Here is a 19,228-nt window from a genome sequence, read left to right on the forward strand (position 1 = left end):
CATCACAATTAAAACAAGGCATACCACACAACATAAAATCTAAAATATAAAACACAAGATTAAAATATGTACAAGTTAAACAGATCTTCCCCAGGAAGTAGCAACATGAATTGTGTTCTGTCATGCAGCCATGAGGTCTGTACACTGATCGGGTCACAAAAGGCATGCATGCGTATGTGTTGTTGTCTGCATGTCAGCACAATCTCAAAGAGCAGAAGCCACCGGATAGCCCCCTTTCTTCTGGATCTTGTTGTACCTGTGCGCAGTCTATTCAACAATTTCCATACTTCCCAGCTTTCGTCAGACCCAGATGCCGGCTCCTCCGTTGGTTCCATCCAGAGTTGGTTCTTTGTAGCTTTCCATAAATCCTCTCTGCTTTCGAATTCTTCAAAGTCTTCTGTTGACCTAAGGAAGCTTTTCCTGGATTTCAGGAGCGGTTGATGCACGAAGAAAAGATCCCTCCACCTTCCCCTGCATCCTTCCTCCCCCTTATTTTTTAATTGTAAGCTTTACTGTTATTAGACTTTATGGTCTTACTGGTTGGGCTGCCCAGTCTCATCAGACAGGGAGATGGGCCATCAACAAATCAAATCAAAATCAGTCCAACCAATGCAGAAGGGACATGAGATTGGACAAATTAGGTGGCTTGCATTCCACATCAAGCATTCCAACGTGAGTCACAAGCCAAGGGAAAAAGCAGATGACAGATCCAAGATGGGAAACAGGACAATCCCCCAGGTCACATTCCAGCAGTTTCTGATACATTAAAGCAGGGGTCTGCAACCTTGACAACTTTAAGACTTGTGGATTTCAGCTCCCGGAATTCCTCAGCCAGTTCTGGGAGCTGAAGTCCACAAGTCTTAAAAGTTGTCAAGGTTGCAGACCCCTGCATTAAAGCATCATCCACAAGAACTTCAGAGTATTTGTCCCATGCTGTTTTGCTTTGCCTAATAATATTTGCCTGTACAAATATTATCGCATCAACTCAAGATGGTACTGACGCAATGATCTCTATGGTTACCTTCCCTACTTGTTTTGGCATTTCAGAGACACATTCCCCCCCCCCAATGTTGCTGTTTTCAAGGACATAAAGTAATAATCCGATGCTCAGATAGGACGAGGAGTGCTTAAATGTATTACTTTGCCTGCAGGCTTTTCAGAACCTTTAGAAGGTTTTGCAAGAAGGCATGTTATTCACTAAATTTATGACTTTGCATTTGCTCACTTTGGCTTTTCCTTGAGAACGTAAGCGGTGCCCTCCTAAATCAGACCAAACAGGCCAATAGTGGCCAACTAACTGTTCAAGGAAACCCACTAGTCGCCTAGTAAATGGTCTCCATGGCTTTGTTTGCATCTAGTAAAGGTTTGGTGTCCAACACTAGGGGGCAGTGTTCTACGTTTCTTAGCGGAGGGAGGCAGTGTTGTCCAAAGACACTTCTGTGGTCATGTGGCCAGCATTACTATACGTCGAGGCAGCCGGAACACTGAACAATTGTTACCTTCCCATCTAAGTGGTACCTATTTATCTATTTGCATTTGCAAGCTTTCGAATTGATAAGTGAGCAGGAGATGAGGCAAGTAACGGGAGCTGACCCTGTCTTGCGGCACTTGGGTCTCGAACCTGGGCTGTCAGCTTTCCAGCAAACAAGCTCAGCATTTTTAACCAACGAGTCATCATGCCCCCTTGGCATCTAGTAGCAGACGTTCTGTCTTCAATTTCCTCCTTTACTTAGAATTGGAAAGCATGAGCATGGCATGTTCCATGGATGTTGAATAGACCAGCTTGTTCCAGATGGACCTTTCCTCATCATCTATAGTGTGGCTCAGGAGTTGGGTCAGGAATTCTGGGAGTCCACAGATCATAAAGGGACCATAGTTTCCCATCCCTGGTATAGCTGCTGAACCAAACTTCAACAGGTAGATAATTCCATAGGGCAGGGGCTGCAAACTGAAAAGGCATGCTTGCTAGCTCCCATCATTCTGAGCTAACCTGCTTGGGTTTTTTTAAAAAATAATGATGATAATAATGTGATGACGTTGGAAGGGTCCTTGAAGGTCATCTAGTCCAACCCCCTGCTCAGGCAGGAAACCCTATACCATTTCAGACAAATGGCTGTCCAGTCTCTTCTTAAAAACTTCCAATGTTGGAGCATTCACAGCTTCTAGAGGTAGGTTGTTCCACTGGTTAACTGTTCTGTCAGAAAATTTCTCCTTGCTTCTCTCTTTGGATAGTTTCCATCCCTTGCTTCTTGTCCTGCCTTCGGGTGCTTTGGAGAATAGCTCGACTCCCTCTTCTTTGTGGCAGCCCCTGAGATATTGGAACACTGCTATCATGTCATCCCTGGTCTTTCTCTTCATTAAGACAGACATACCCAATTCCAGCAACCGTTCCTTATACGTTATAGCCTCCAGTCCTCTGATCATCTTTGTTGCTCTTCTCTGTACTCTTTCTAGAGTCTCAACATCTTTTTTTACACTGTGGTGACCAAAACAGGATGCAGTATTCCCAGTGTGGCCTTACCAAGGCACTGTAAAGTGGTATTAACAGTATTTTAAAAATGTTGAGCAAAGGGGGAGGGGTTTTTATGTAGCTTCAAAGCTTTTCCCACTGTGAAAGTCTCGTGCCTTTCGATTCCCGTCCCAAGCATGGGCCACCCAGTCAAGGGGAGGTCTTGCAGTCCCGTGACCACAGAACCAGGCCACTACGTCATGGCTCCAGGTTTTGATAAAAACAGCAAGGTTGCTCCTGTTAGTTGGGAGCTTCTGCCCCAAAACTGTTATGCCCTGTAGAAAGCGGGTCCCCTTTTGAGTTCTCTCTCCTTAAGGAGCTCCTAGCAACTTGTAAGAGGTTTGGGTATCAACATGCTTGGTAGGCAGCCTTTCCAGGTTACACTTTTAAATCTATTTATTTGAGCTAATAAGGAAGCTTAAAACCCTTTTATTTATGGGTGTTGGTTTTTCTCCGGCTCCCAATTCCCTGGGCAGGTGATCACAGTCCTAACACTTGGCAAGGCAGAGACTCATGATAAAACACCCATCATCCTTGTCTTTTAGGGGAAAAGGGAGTCTTCCTGGAGCACCGGATTGACCACGAGTGACCCTAAGGCACACAGGGATAGTTACTGAAATCAGAAACTGGAAGTTAAAGAGTTTATTGATGAGTTTCCAACTTTTTTCTACATCCCCCATAGACCACACTAGGGAGTTTGCAGGTTAAGTAGATCTGTGCGTAGTGGGAAGAGAAATTATACAGGGTGGAAGTTAAAAGAAAATTCACAGAAAATAGAGGGGGGGGGGAAATACGACACAGGTTTATCAGAACTTCGAGGATTTTTTTTTTAAAAAAAAATGCTGTGAGGATTAACACCAACTATACAGGCATTACAAAGACATGATGGTCAATGGAGCAATTCTTTCGACATGTCAGTGCCCGGTGATCCTCTCCTCTTATCTGCATCTCAAACATAATTCCTCCCTATGGTGCAAGCAACGTTGCAGGTCCATTCTTCATCTGCTTCTCCAAATGCCTACCTTTCTCAAGGCAGTATAATGGCTCTGTTTAAGTACACATACCTCAGCCTCAGCCAACTTATCAGCCTTCCAAACCTGTAATGATCATGAGTTATTCTGAATGGGGGGGAAGGGCACACATTAACAAGAAAGTTCTGCTTACATTAGGCAAGGCTAAAAGGAGAGGTTATGCTGTGGAAGGGCTGAACCCTAACTTAAAAGCTTCCAACTATATAGCAGGACTGGATTCAGAAAGCAAGGCGAGTGCGCAATCCCGATCTGCTCAAATCCTGACCAAATAATTCCACTACAAAGATCCTAAAACAAGAGAGCAATTTCCTTCCTCATCTTTTAAAGTCTAGATTTTTGGAAACCAAGATACACAGCAGCATAATTTGTACAGGTCACTGGCATTCAAGAATGTATTTTAAGTTTTCCATAATTTTTACGAAGTTTTATGAAGGGAGGGAGGGAGGGAGGGAGGAAGGAAGGAAGGAAGGAAGGAAGGAAGGAAGGAAGGGAGGGAGGGAGGAAGGAATCTTACAACCCTGCAAGTCAGAATGACCAAAGAGCCACTAAATTATTTGTTTATACGTGGTCAGTACAAATACCGTGGAATATGCAAGCAGCGAATCAGAAATAAAACAAAATTTCTCGTATATATTGAGAACTTGTTATCAGACAATACAACAGCATTGGGATCTCTCCTCATTGTTTCTTAAAAAAGGGGGGAAAAATTACACCTCAAATATCTGCAAGAGATCCATTTTCCCATTTATGCTTTACATATTATATATTGTTATATTACCATTTCCTCGCCCATTTAAAAGAATGGAAATTGAAATTCTACAGTAGTAATTAAGTCTTCAATGACCCGGGAACTTTGAATGTAAGATGAAGTCCTCTTCAAGCAACAGTTGGTCAGTAGTTGATCCAAAACAATGGACTATTTTGGCCCTTTCTCCCCTACACATCTGCTGGGTCAGGGATGCAACCGCTTCAAGACCCTTTAAATCTGCATCTGCTCCAGATATTTGTATGTTGGATTCTCATAGCCATGGTTCTGCATCTTGTTCAGATGCCTTTCCTCTGGACTTAGCATTGGGTCAACCTTTACGAGAAAAACAAACAGCGATCAGTCAGTCAAGAGATCATTTTGAGTAACCAAGAGTCTTTGAATTGGTATCAGTGCAAAATAATATTTGTAGCTCAGGGTTGAACTGTAGAGTCCTTGGTGTTCTCTGGGCTTGGTGACTACCTTGTAGACATTCATTACCTAACTAGGCGACTTTTTCAGAGCACTCTCCTCATTGGGTAATGAAACACCTGCAAAAAACCAGCCAAGCTCTTTGTAACGGCACCAGACTCTGGAGATTAACTCACAAGACCTTCAGCATCCGTAAGCTCAAAGAAAGTATAACGCTAATGTTGGTTTACCTGCTCTTTGCATACGGATGCGGGACAAGTTAAAGAAATGACTCGTAGTAGTGATTTACCACATTTCTAGACTGATTCCTGTTGCTCAGACTTTCCAACAGGCTCCGGGTGTGTGAATCAAAATACTCTTAGTGTTTTCCTTTTGAAAATTCATTTCCCATCCCCAATCTTTGAAAACAAGTTCCTTGAATCATACATACAGCAATGATTCAACTCATTTTCTCCACTCTGCTCTACCTCCATGTTCACGTGATGCATCTTTAGACCCCTCTCACCTCTACAATGCCATGGCTGATGGTTCCATACTGCCTCTTCCTCAACATCACCAAGCTTATGACTATAACCGTAGCTATGGCAACTGCTATGACCAAAAGGCCAATGAGTGCACTGCTGCTGAAGCTGAAGTCATCACGAAGAGAGTGGTCAGCTTTCTGCAAGAGGAAGAACATGGCATGGGAAGATTGAAGCGTGGAAACCTACGCCAGTAGACAAGCTTGGGAGGTCCTGTTTTACTACTGCAACAAATATGTGATACAGCCGGCGGTACTCCTGCTCTGAGAGAACTGCATAACTCAATACAGGGAGTCCTCAACTGAAATTTATGATGCTAAGTGAGAAATTTGCTAAGTGAGCTTTGCCCCAATTTACAGCTTTTCTTGCCCCATTTGTGAAGTGAATCACTGAGGCATTCAACTAGTAACGCGGTTGTTAAGTGAATTTGTTTTTCCCCATTGATTTTGCTTGTCGGAAGGTCGCAAAAGGTGATCACGTGATCCCATGACATTGCAACCGTCATGTGACTCAGTTGTCAAGCATCCGAATATAAATCACGTGACCATGGTCATGCTGCAAGGGTCGTAAGTGTGAAAAATGGTCATAAGTCATTTTTTTCCAGTGCCGTTGTAACTTCAAATGGTCACTAAGCAGTGACTTGGTGTGGTTAAGTTGAGGACTACCCGTATTGAATTATCAGTTTTGCCGATGTATCCTAGATCAGGGGTCCCCAACCCCCGGTCTGTGGACCAGCACCAGGCCGCAATATGCCAGAAACAGGGCCGCGCAAAGAAAGCCCCATCCGTGGGATGCAGGCAGTACATGAAAACACGCCCCCTCTGGTCTGCGTAAAAACCTCTCTCCATGTTACCGGTCCCTGGTGTCCAAAAGGTTGGGGACCTCTGTCCTAGATGAAAAATAATGTGATTTTCCTTACTGAAGGCTCTATAGGGCGTAGTTCTTTACAACATCCAATATCCTTCTGAAGAAAAAGGGTTTCACTAAGAGGTTTATGTGGTTCCCCTTTAACAGTAAATCTAAGTTGACAGCGATATACGTACCGGTATATCGTCCACCAGTCCACCAACCCGCTCAGGATTGAAAATCATTTCCTTTACATCAAGCGTCTCATCAATAACCTGAAAAAGAATCATGAGAGAATTTTATGAGGCGCTAACAACGGAAGGAGCCACAACACGTTACATTTGAGGTGAGTTCCACCAGTGACTGCTACTTCTGCAAGCACCTAAGTTATCTTCCGGTAATCATCTTTCTGATGTCCACCGATAGAATTTCGTGTGTTTAGCAAAATTCTGAAAAGGTTTAGGAAGCTGCCGTTTTGGGCACAAGTTTTTACTTGCATGCATTTCGGCGCAAAAGGGCTTACCACGTTGTCATCCAGCTTGCTCTTGCTGTTAATGGCTTTCTCTTCTGCTCCAATGAGCCCATCAAGGTCGACCAGGCCAGACCCTGCACAGAAAGAAATTAGGCGTGAAATAAATAAATACGAGATCCAGCAAAAGAAAAAAGAAAAAAAAAAAGCAGTCGACCGACTGTGCACCCACATGAATTGCAAGTTCCTTTTTTTCTTAATGCATATGTCACGGGGATACCAAATGTTATATTAAGAGAAACAAAGAATGGACAATGGATAGTGGATTGTTGAGCAGATTGCACCATGAAAATGAGGGACAACCCAGAAAGTTCAATGACACATGTAGTTTCTTACTAACTAGTAACAGTCCAAACTGATGTTCTGTAGAAGCTGTACTTTCTCCTCTAGGCATGACTCGCTTATGGAACCAGGATACAGATACATCTTCATTTTACAACTAGTCACTTAGCAACTGTACAACAGTCCCCTAGCAATTGTTTGAAGTTACAAAGGACTCTTCAAAAGGTGCTTATGTCCTGATTTCAACCACTGCAATCCTCCTGGTCATGTGATTGCGTTTTAGGCAACAGGCTCACCATTGGATAAAACAGATTTGCTTAAAGACTGCTGGGTCTATTAAGAAGGTCATAGAATTAGTCATGATCAGGCGGGCAGGTTTTATTACACTGATTTATTGCCAGCGCTATGCACAGGAATAGCCTCCTCTGAAGGTTCGTACCTGCTTGGATTTTGATAAGGATTAGCAGAATTCAAGAGAAGGTGGACTTAGCTCACTTGTGGCTACGTAGGGATTCTAGGCTGATCCTTTTTTTTTTTTAACTCTGCCCCAGATTCTGCCACTCTTCCTCCTACAGTGATCCACTTAATGACCGCCACAATTTAATTCTGGACTCAATTAGGGTCTTAAGTCAAGGGCCACCTACACACCCCTTTGGTGTTGCCCTTTGCTATATTCACAGCACGACCGGCACCAGACCTTTAGGCACCCTGTGTATCAGCCTATCTGAAGAACAAGCCTGGAAGCCATTACAAAAAATGTTGCTTAATTTGTTTCTCTCGGATGCCTGAACGAAATCCTGAATCAGTTTCCTGGGAGAGAATAAAAGTTCCAGCTATCAGTCAATTACTGACAACTGAAGCCCTTTGTGTGGTTAGGGAGGAACCAAACCTCCTTAATTAATTGAAGATGAATAGCATAAGACAGTGGTGGCAAACCTATGGCACGCGTGCCAGAGGTGGCAGTCAGAGCCCTCTGGCACACGTGTGATGTCTTGGAGATGGCAACTGTCCCTCTTCAACCAGCTGCCCGAGGTCCCACGTGGCCGGATGCATCCCGGGACAGCTGGTTTCCCTCCCCACCTGTCCCGTCCCTCCTGGCCTCACATGCTCTCCTTTTCCCAGGCACGACCCACTGCATTGCCTCCTCAGCTGTCGGCTAGCTATCCAGAGTGCGCCGGTTGAGGAGCCGGCAGGCTGTGGCTGCTGACGGACACCGTCGGCCCCCATGCGCTCGCTGGCCTCTGTGTGTGTGTGGGGGGGGGGGGTTGATGGTATCAGACAGTAGCTGCCCTGGCCCCTACCTCACCTTGCCTTGCCCTGCAGCAGTTAGCATACCCACCCTGCCTCACCCCGCAGGACGAGCCTCTGGCCAACCACCCCACCTGCCAGAGACCCCCTGGATCTCCCCCAATCCTGCCTGCCCCCCACAGGCATCCCTCCCCACGAGCAACATCGAGGTGACCACGCCCACTTTGACCACACCCATCCAGTCTGCCATGACCACCACAGTCACGCCCAGCCAGTGGGCCATGTCCCACCTAGCACCCGGCGATAAATAAGTGGGTTTGGGGTTGCAGTTTGGGTACTCGGTCTCTAAAAGGTTCGCCATCGCTGGCATAAGAGGTTGGGGCTATCTTCAAACCATCCAAGACTTTCACTTGCCAGCCCTGAATATTAAAAGTCTTGCTCCATCTAATGCAGAGTCTTTGCCTATCTGTGTGTGTCTGTTTCTCCAGGTAGTTTGAGGAGTCAACACAGACTGGAAGGCACCAATCAACAATATCTATTAAGACATAATGCTGCCTTTGGAAGCATTCCCCCTCCCCCTTTCTTTTGAAAATTATTTTAAACTTCCAAAGGAAACTCAAGGACATCTGCTTTTACTGCTTATCTCTTTAAAATCTCTCTCAAGTCTCTAAAAAGACTCCTTCAAATTCCAGACATATTCGGAATTGCCCAGCTTGCCTTCCAAGGCTGCCACAAACCACATTTTTTTTTATTTCAAATGATTCCCAGCTCCAAAAAAAAAAAAAAAACACCACAAAAAAAACCCCTAGGCCATCAACTAACAATCAATCAATCCTCGGGCATTCAGCTTTATGCTTTATCTGCTTGTTGCAAAGACTTTAAATGGGTACCATTAGACCAGCTTACCAGCCCTAATTGGACTGGCGCTCAGCTCAGAGGAAAAGCTCTTAGAAACGAGGCAGGCCAAGAAAGAAAGAGCAGTAAGCTATAAAGAAAATCAGAGGGGGGGGGGGGAAGCAAAGGAGGAATAATGCCCCAGCCCAGCTCTACCAGTTTAGCTAAAGTGAACTCGAAAATATCCTTGTTGATACCAGCCAGCTGGATGGAATTACTTCCAGTTTTCCCAAGGGAGAAATAGGCACGTTTCGGAGGAAAAGAACACGGCATTCGTCTTGATTATTTGGTATTTTCTAATTAATCCCGAAGCAAATAGGGAGGCCACTGACGTTGATTTTTAATCTTATAGACTTCTCAGGAGCCAAGTGAGCTGCCCCTGTGTTCTGCAAGTGAACGGTTTACAAATTTTGACATCCGGGGCTGTTAGAATCAAAACGACTATACAGCAACGTCTGGCAGATTCTCCGTGAAAATCAACTCAATAATTTCTGACCAAGGACACAAATCATATTTAGAAGATTCAATTTCTCCATAGCTATGTTGTTGTATCTTTTGTTATGAAAACACACAAACACACACACACACACACACACACACACACACACACACACACACACACACACGGGATTCCAACAGAATCCAGTAAAATCAAGAACAAGAGGAACTAAGAAAACATTGCTGCTTGCAGCACCGTCCTAAGAATTGGAAACTCTAGGTCAGCGTTTTTGTACCTATTGTGTTCACTACATTTGCTAGTACTAATTGTACTAACTATAATTCATTCACTAGTTGGGAATCGTGGGAGCTGTAATCCATGTAGGACAATGGGTGCGGGAAGCCTGGCACACATCTAATTCTAGAGATCCCTTAGGCTGTGTTTTTTTTTTCTTTAACTAAAGAACAAATGTTTTGACAAATAACAGTGAACTTTCTGAAGAGCTTTTTACCCATAGAATATTAATCATCCTCTGACAGGTTGAAAATCTTAAAAGTCCGGCACCGTTCTTTTAATTACATCTAATGCTGCTGCTGCTTCTTTTTTTTTAAAGCATTATTTTATTAAATTTCAAAAACATGAATCTGAGCTTGTCGATCAGAAGGTCGGCAGTTTGGAGGGTCGAATCCCGAGTGCCGCGTAACAGAGTGAGCACCCGTTACTCGTCCCAGCTTCTGCCAACCTAGCAGTTCGAAAGCACGTAAAAATGCAAGTAGAAAAATAGGGACCGCTACGGTGGGAAGCTAACAGCGTTCCGTGCGCCTTTGGCGTCTAGTCATGCCGGCCACGTGACCACGGAGACGTCCTCGGACAAGCGCTGGCTCTTTGGCTTTGAAACGGAGATGAGCACCGGCCCCTAGAGTCGGAAACGACTAGCACGCATGTGCGGGGGAACCTTTACCTTTACCTTTAAGCAAAGGAAAAAGTAGAAAAGAGAAAAGAGACAAAAAAAGCAAAACAGAAGTGCAAAGAAAAAAGGAAAGATAAAATTGCAAAAGAGGAGGAAAAAAAGCAGAGAAAACTAAAAGGAATGGCTTCTGATTCTCTTTGGTAGAGAGAACAGTAGGGAGAAAAATCTAGATTAAAAAACAGATCGAACTCTTATTCTAAAAATTGACAATAGCCTACAATACTTCTATAATCCCGTCTAATGTTTCTTATACATTTCCCCATATCCATTCCAAGTTCGTTTATATAGGTTTATATAATAATCCTAATTATCCAGGCCTGCACAATTTTTTTTTCCCTTCAGGAGTTCTAAATATCAGCCCAGTTGAAATCCTCCTCACAAACATCATTCTAACAAAGTTTATCTGGTTGAAAAGGAGAGAGGCAACGCTGCTGCTGTAATAAAATCAGCATTTTAATCTTGAAACTGCATATATCTGCTCAAAGCCAATTCAGCTGACATCTATGACCTGATCCTAAATAGCTGCTTCAAAACTTCAGAAAGCTCTCATCATGATTTAATTACTGAGATATCATCAGCCTAATGAATTTTTACCGTGGTCATAATGTGTGATTAACTAATAGTTCAGGGGCCACCAAATTGACTCCTACGGCATAAGAGACAGCTAATGCAACTTTGGCTGTACAAGCAGGAGGAGGGTGGGGGTGGGTGGGAGAGGGAAATGAAGCTGAAGTTATGAAAACATCAAATTAAAAGGGATTAAAATCCACTCAAAAGGGGAAGGGTATATGATAGAGAGCATTTAAAAGGGATCAGGGTGGAACCAACCTTTTTTCACTGGATGGTACAAATCCGGCTGAGAATCTATAGCAGGAGGGAAAAACAAGAACAAAAAAAAAAAGAAATAGCAGAGAGAAAGGAGATTAAGAGGGGAGGAAAAGGAAAAAAAAAGGCTTGTGTGCGATTTCTGATTTAGATTCTGGACAACATTTACATCAGAGATTAAAATGCAGATTCAAGACTTCCCTTTCCTGCCATCCCGACTTATGAACCCCAGGGAACTAGGAAAATATTATCTATAATAAGCCATCAGCAGAATTCTCCCCGTGAGTTTTAGGGTGCGAAGATGGGAAGGCTGGCTAGGCATATAGCACAAAATAGGGATAACACGAGAACAACCGAAATGGCATGAAATCAAGCCAGAACGATAAAACTCAAAACATCTCAATCACCAAGTGGTCCTTCACCTCAAATTACTTTGAAAAGCTCTGGCAAAAAAAAGTCTTGTCCAGAAGGAAGGGGAGACCAAGTTTATTCTATTAAGTAGTTGGGCGTTGACCGGCGCAGGCCAGATAGGAGTGCAGTGCTGTAGTTTTGACATACCTTCACTTTTGGGAGAAGCTGGGAAAGTTTTCACCTGGAATGGACGGAAAGGTTTACCATCAAAGAGGGGAGACTCTTCGCTTTTTTCGGAGCTCACGTGAACATCCACCGGGGATTCGGAAATGGAAGAAGTAAACTGGTCCATATCGGTTTGTTGTTCATGAAGCAGCTCATCTACAACAGAGAATCAAGGGGAAAATCTTGGCAGTGACAGGTAACTACAGAACTATGGGATTGAAAGGAACCTCTGGAGATCTAATTAAGCCTCTGTGTAGGACAGGAATCACCATGCCATCATAGATTTGCTTAGTTTTAATGGGTTTCAATTAAGTAGCTTTAAATACATTTAAACAGATTTAAATAAAACGTCCAGTAATGGAGCACCCATAGCTCCAGGAAAAATTCACAGCTATACCCTCTCTCTATTCCCAACCCTTTCATTGGACACCTTTCTTTCTAAGATGTTGCTTCCAGGAAATTTAATTCAACTTCTTGCATTTGTTACCCTTTCCAATCCATTAAGAATATTACTTTTCTTTCACTAAAAACAACATGCAAAGGCTTGACAGGGCTGGGGAAGTGAACAAGATCTCCGGAGCGAACTCAGCCCCAGCTAATCTAGCGAAAAGAATCCTGTCAAGAGAAGAATGGAGGCAAACATGTAAAAAAAAAAAGTCCCAATAGAAGAGAATATTTATAGCTCAGGGTAGAACTGTGGGGTCCTTGGTGCTCTCTGAGCTTGGTTGTTTTCTTGCAGGCATTTCATTAGCCAACTAGGTTATCAGTGCTGGAAGGGAGTGGGTGTGTGTACTCTTGTTTATCTTGCCTTGTGGTGTTGGTAGGAGTGTTCTTGGTGATTTAGGCTGTGTTTACTGTTACCTTGTTTGCTTGAGTTGGTTAATTCCAAATTCCAGGAAGCCAAACCCCAATCAAGACACCAGCACCAAGGACTCCAAAGGTCAAAAATACTCACCAATCTCACTCTGGATTTCTTCAGCCACATATGGTACTTTGTACAGCAGGGACAAACTTTGATTCATCCTCTCCTCTATTACACGGAGGTGTGTCATCACCTTTCAACAGAGGGCAAAAGTTCAAACAATTTGTGCATCTGCACTGTTTAGATTAAAACAACAAGTGTGTTAAGGCCCCATTTATAGTCTACATTAACATCTATGGCAACAATGTTACTTGGCGACCACGTATACATATTCAGTAACTGAATTCTTTTGTATGGTTTAATGTTTTCATGATGTTCACCACCCAAAGTCATTGATTGAGAGGGACAGCCATCAAAATCAGGTCAATCAATCAATCAATCAATCTTCATGGTTATAGAACCCACATTATAACTTTGACATAAAAACATAATTCTCCCATAAAGAATTCTATAACACAGCTTTATAGTTCATTAATCTGAATCATGCTGAAGTCCAAGGTCAATTTTTAAGCCAACCAAGGTAAGAGGTTCAACATGATTTGTTGCAGTGGGACGGGACTCCTGATTCAGTATGTGCCCTTAATATTTCATCAGCTCTGAAGGTACTGTATTTTAATTTTCATTCATTCATTTTTATCCACCCTAAGGTGGCTAATGTGCCTCTGTGCCTATGTGTGTGTCTGTGTGACATACTGTTGAGATTATTAGCTCTCTGCTTACAACAACACTCCCATTTTTTAAAGAACTCGGTTCTAGAGACAGCAATGATACACAGGTTCATGTGAGAATCCATAACCCTGATTTTTCTTTCCTTTTTAAGATATTATCCTGAAATATTTTGTTTGAGATGTGGCTTTAAGAGCAGATATCGTCCTGACTAAGCAATGATTATTCTTTCAGGGAAGAGAAAGAAAACATTCTAAAAATATGCTTTTGTCTCCAACCACTGATCTGGGAACTGGGCTCAAGCTTTGATTACACACAGAGTAACGTTTAACTTCACCACATAATAGAAGGACCGAAAAGCAGAGTGCTGTTTTCAAGGAACGTTCAGGCCAGAGGCAATAACAGCCTATTGGCACTGAGAGATTTGCAGGGATATAGACCTTAGGTGTGGTTTCCTGACCACACAAACCAGATTCCTGTTTTCTCCTGAGCCAGTAGAGGCTTAGCCTTCCTGTCTTTAATTTATTTTCTCTAAATATCTGGCCTGAAGGGGGTGCCACACATTCACGTTTTATACAGCCATGATAGTGGTGGCAGCGGGCGGCAATACTAGTCCTTGAATTACAGCCATTCGTTAATGACTAGGTTACAACAGTCCTGAAAAAAAGTGACTTACAGCAGATCCTAAAGCTTGTGACCAACGCTTAATTCATGATTCACTTAACAAAAGTGGCAAAAAAGGTTGTAAAATTGGTCCTCTACCCGCTTAATAACTGCTTGCTAGCCCAGAGGGTAGATTTACTGCACATCCTTTGAGCACTAAGCTGCAGTTCATTATGGTGTATCAGCCATTTTCAAATCTGCACATTTGCTCGTTAAAGAACTACAACGTGGGTGTTCTAGAAGAAGGATCGCCCTTTCTTCAGAGAGGCAATATTCTGGGATTGGTAAAGAGGATATTTGATTTTTTTTTTCCTCCTCCTTTTTACGACCCTTTAATCAAGGTGGAGTCGGGGTGACTGAATGGAGCTGAGAGTTTACTGGCTGGATACCCTTCCTGACACCTATGCGGTGTTCACAGCAGATATTTTCTTTGTGCCCTGATAAGAGAAACATCTGCTGCTGCCTAGGATTAAACTAGGGAGGCTTCACCTCTAGGCTACCACCAGGCTGGTTTAAAAAGGACATCTGAAATATTTAAAATATTTTGCTTACTTCACACAAACCAAACTGGGACAGGACAGTGAACCGACGCATGGGCTTATTTAAAAAAAAAAAAGCTAAAATCCGTCAGAGGAATTTCTTTGTACCTGTGATTTCATCTGAGCAGCCTTTTCCGGATCCACAGCCAAAACATGCTGGTAGTGATGGATTGTGTGGAGCCTGTCTTTGTTTTCAGCACGGATGTACCGTTTCAAGGCTTGGAGGATACGGTGGGGCTGCAGAAGGCAAATCAGATGGGTGAGCCGAATCATGTATATATATTTCCCCCCCCCCTCTGTGGGAGACTGACGATCATTCCTCCCTCTTCAATTTAAGAGGAAGTCACAGCAAACCAGACAAAACGACATAGGCAGCCCTAAGCTAAACTGAGGGCGTTTGGTCACATCTGGAGTTAAATTTAGCACTTCTTGTTCAATTGCAAGGTAACACCCATTGTCTAAGCCTCAAAGGCTCCCTTTGCAGCATCTCCAATAATATCCCAAAGGTGCTTTCCCCCCACACACACACACCTTTTTGCACTCTGATTTAGGTGACTCTGAGGATACAGATAAACCCCCAAGTAGCCTCAACTAGTCTCAAAATGCTAAGAACCGACCCTCAGAGTGCTAATGACCGGATGACTGCAAAGAAATATACATCCTTCCATTCCCCAACAGTGAGTTAGAACTGAAGGAGCTTCTTGGAAGAGAAGCGAAATGTTTTCAAAGGGGGGGGGGAAACAAACACCAAGAGAGTCCAGATGCCTTTTGGAAAAAGCACCTTTGGAGCAACCATGACCTGGATGATTGAGAAACTCCACAGACATCTCCAGTAACAATTCCCTTCCTCCATTCCCAATCATTTCCCCACTTCTGACAATGGCACATCCTAAGGGGTACGGTACCCGTGGGGGGTCGGACTGCAGAGCCACAAGGTAGTTTTCCAGGGCGGCCCGATGGCGATCTTCCAACATGGTTTCTACGCGGGCCAGGTGAGTTTCCACAAGTTGCTGTTTTTCACTAGCAGCTTCCTTCTCAAGGGACTTGGCCATCGTCTGGAATCGCTGGAGAAGGATGATAGGGGAAGGACTCTTTGTTAGCTGGCGACAAAGAGATCAGCTGCTTTCACCCTAAATGGCTGCTTTTGGATCCATTGACTGCCTATGGACTGTAAAACGACAGAATTCAGCTCCTTTTGCTCCTTCTCAAGTTGTGTCTGGAAGAGATGGCTGGGAACTCCTTGGATGGACATTTCAGTTCAGATACATCTGCAGGCTTATTCCAGATGAAGTACACACAGCAAATGAACGCAAGGACAAAAATTAGCAAAGATAATAGATATTCCTAACACTATACATATAGTATTTGTCAAGGTAATGATTTAGAAGCTAACCAGCTTGTATAAAGTGAGATGAATGATGCAATGTTAGGAATGACTCAGGTGTGTGTATCCCTTTAAGAGCTTGAGTATAAAAGGGAAGGCCTTGCTAGAGTCTTTCTCTCTCGCCAGTTTCCTGTTGTAATTGCTGTGTTTTGGATTTGCTGCTTCACCACGTGCATGCATTTTGTTTCTAAGTGTATATTTGTAGATAGTGCAATATAAATCACCATTTATTACAAACCACTGTTTACTGTATTTACTCCTGAGTTACCTCAGCGCAATAAGACTCTGCATGCTCTGACATACTGTACATAAAATATAAATATAAATTCAATGCTTGGAAGTCCATACATCTTAAAATTGCCAAGGTGGGGAAAGATTGGCTTAGTGAGACAACATATCCTTAGTCCAACATCCATTCAGTGAAAACAGAGTTACCTAGCCTTAGTTTGACAGTAAACAATTTCCACAAAAGTGTTACAGTTTATAAAATCTATTTCAAATCTAGGGGAAAAAAATAGCCTCATTCTTTCCTGAGAGATGGTGACTAACCTGCATCAGGGCCTGCCTCTCTGCCTTTGGAAGGTTCTTGGCTTGAATCTCTGCTTCTTCCCATTCCTTCTTTACCTAAAAGATACAAGATCAGAAACCTGGTTCATGCGGGTCTGCTTGAATAAGGACCAGGTAGTGTGGCATCTCCATTTTGGTATCCACAATGCCCTTTTCCCATACAATTTCTACAGCAGCACCTTCCATAAAACTGGGTCAGAACTCCGAAGACGGATAAATGTTTCCAGTTTAAAAGCTGACAATCAGCTTAGGACAGGGGTAGGCAGGGGTAGTTGAAGTCCATGAGTCATAAAAGAGCCGAGGTTGCCTACCCCTGGCTTAGGAAGTTTGTGGCTTTTACTGCTGAAGAGCAAAAAAAGTCCCACCCCACCAAAAAAAAAATGTTTTGTGTTTTGCTTTTTTTAAATTGGCTCAGCTAAAAAAAACCCACAAGTGAAATGGATGGCAAGAACGCAGCAGGATTGAGGTGGCCAAAGAGTCTCAGAGTAAGTTTAGGAAGTCCCAACCGTTTAGGAAAGGCTCACCCGATCCATGCGGTTACGATGTCGAATCTCCAGCTGTTCTTTCGCTTTCTGGAAACGGGCATGTTCGTTGTCATCGGGGGGTGTTTCAAAGTAGACATCAACGTCATCGGTAGGCAGAGGAGTTGGGGGAACTAGAAGATGACAAAAGCGAGGACTCGTTATATCACTCGTCCTGATTTAAAGGGTTGCTTCTGGTTGAGCTTGGGTCGATAGGGCCAAGGAAACACAGGCTTCCCACTCATCTGAGGAAAAAACCTAAACCTCCCTCTTTGGAACTCAGCCCAATTGTCAGTTTTCTGAAGCGCTTTAAGCTGCAAGCTAACGCACTGCCCGCGTGCGTGCTGATGTGTGTCCCCCAGCTCTTTCCCACTCTCCAGCAGTGGTCGGTCCTGAAGACTGATCAGTTAACAGTAAAGGACTGCTGAGAATGCAGCTGTCCTGCTTCTCCAGGTGGGCACTGCTAAGGACTGCAGCATATGGGGCTAGCCAATAAAGTGACCCACCCACCCCGCCTGCAAAAGGAAAGGAAATGGCTGGATTTGTCTGACAGTTCAATCCTCAGGAAGTTTTGCATCTCAGGCTTCGCTTGTTCCCAACAGCCTTGTAGGGTGATGGATTAACACGGACACGGACACAAACAGGGTGGTGAAGCAAGGCAAAAGAAGGCAGAACAAGGTTTTGTTTTTTTAACGACAACTGGCCAATCCGTACCATCCTTCGGGGAAGGTTCAGTGTGATGTGCTTCCCCCTTTGCCAGCTTATCATAGGGGTGCACGGTGTGGAGGCAGGCATGCTCAATTACTCTGAAATTCAGAGTAATTAGCATTAAGAACCACAACACTCTCCGAGAGGCCCCCGTCTGCCATACAAGCCTACTTGAGCATCACGATCAAAGGAAGGTCTTGCTTGCTGCGTTTAAGGCCAGGGGTGGGGAACCTTGGCTCTTTTATGACTTGTGGACTTCAACTCCCAGAAGAAGCCAAGGTTCCCCACCCCTGGTTTAGGCCATCTGAATGCAAACAGCAGTGGCTAGTGCTATTTGTTTGGTTGCCTTGCAGAGATGTAGCAAAAAAGCTATAAAGCCCTAAATGGCTTGGGTCCGGGTTATCCGAGGGAACACCTGCTGCCGGCATCAAGCTCCCTTCGTCCAGTGCGCTCCCACGGGGAGGGTCTTCTCAGGGTGCCGCCGGTAAGAGACTGCTGGTGGACAACACCCAGGGATAGGGCCTTCTCAGTGGGTGCGCCTGCCCTTTGGAACCAGCTGCCCGTGGAGCTGAGGACTGCCCCCGACCTCCGTTCATTCCGCCGGGACCTGAAGACCTGGCTCTTCGAGCTCTCTGCTTTTTTTCCTCCCTTTTTTTGTTGTGTTCCAATACACACAAAGGGAATAAACCTGTGTATAGCAAAACATGTGTTCCTGCAATACTTTTCTGTGAGAAATACTTGATTTCCTGGAAAAAATTTCTGGGGTGCTAACAATTTCGGCCCTGACTGTATTTGATATTTCATTTTGCTTTGATTTTTTTTTTTGCTGACGTCCCAAGGTATGCCGCTTACAATCCTTAGGCTTAAGCAGGATATGAACCTTACAGGTAATGATAACAAGTAACGCTAGGCTAAAAGTCAGTAAAAATGGTGAGAAAACCTCAGACAAATCACACAGGATCATCAGACTGTGGACCATATTTCAGATATCAGAAATATGAAACAGAACCTCGAGTTTGCAGAAAGAGCAGTGGGGAAAAGCTTCACTGCACGGGAAAACGTGACGAAAATGGTGGAAGAGATGCACAGATCCCAGGAAGAGGCATCAAGAAAAGGGAGTAAAGGGGGGGGGGGGGCAGGCAGCAGGTTAGCCCTCCAAGCCCAAAGCTCAACCCTCTCCCGTGGAATCCAGAGGAGGATTTGCTAAGGAGAGGGAGACAAGGCAGACTCCTCTGGCTGCAGCAGCAGAGCTGAGCATAAAGCAGCAAAGCCAAGGGAGGAACTACTGTGGAAGAGACACCAGGATCTATAGGACAAAGCTACACAGACTCTTCCTTTGACCTGGCCAAGGAGGAGAAGACAGACAGGACAACAGCTTGCTTCAAGAGGACCAGTGCGAGGCCGAACTTAC

At 44.0% G+C, this 19,228-nt stretch overlaps 1 protein-coding gene across 4 annotated transcripts in view; it reads right to left on the bottom strand.

Moving 5' to 3' along the window:
• Positions 1 to 3,133: 3,133 nt before the first annotated feature.
• The window catches only part of APLP2 (amyloid beta precursor like protein 2), a 51,821-nt gene continuing 35,726 nt past the window's right edge, over positions 3,134 to 19,228 (bottom strand). For 2 of the 4 annotated variants that reach the window (XM_083368718.1, XM_083368716.1), the window contains 11 exons: positions 17,113 to 17,243; positions 16,571 to 16,645; positions 15,543 to 15,701; positions 14,746 to 14,874; positions 12,803 to 12,902; positions 11,830 to 12,003; positions 11,275 to 11,310; positions 6,608 to 6,690; positions 6,282 to 6,359; positions 5,223 to 5,378; positions 3,134 to 4,621 (listed from right to left, as the gene is read on the bottom strand). In XM_083368718.1, coding sequence (XP_083224844.1) covers positions 4,520 to 4,621; positions 5,223 to 5,378; positions 6,282 to 6,359; positions 6,608 to 6,690; positions 11,275 to 11,310; positions 11,830 to 12,003; positions 12,803 to 12,902; positions 14,746 to 14,874; positions 15,543 to 15,701; positions 16,571 to 16,645; positions 17,113 to 17,243 — 1,223 coding nt within the window. In that variant the 3' untranslated portion in view covers positions 3,134 to 4,519. The remainder of the gene's footprint in view (positions 4,622 to 5,222; positions 5,379 to 6,281; positions 6,360 to 6,607; positions 6,691 to 11,274; positions 11,311 to 11,829; positions 12,004 to 12,802; positions 12,903 to 14,745; positions 14,875 to 15,542; positions 15,702 to 16,570; positions 16,646 to 17,112; positions 17,244 to 19,228) is intronic. The other 2 variants (XM_083368719.1, XM_083368717.1) reach the window with 1 other exon arrangement.

This window comes from Vipera ursinii (assembly GCF_947247035.1).
Source record: "Vipera ursinii genome assembly, chromosome: 8".
NCBI lineage: Eukaryota > Metazoa > Chordata > Lepidosauria > Squamata > Viperidae > Vipera > Vipera ursinii.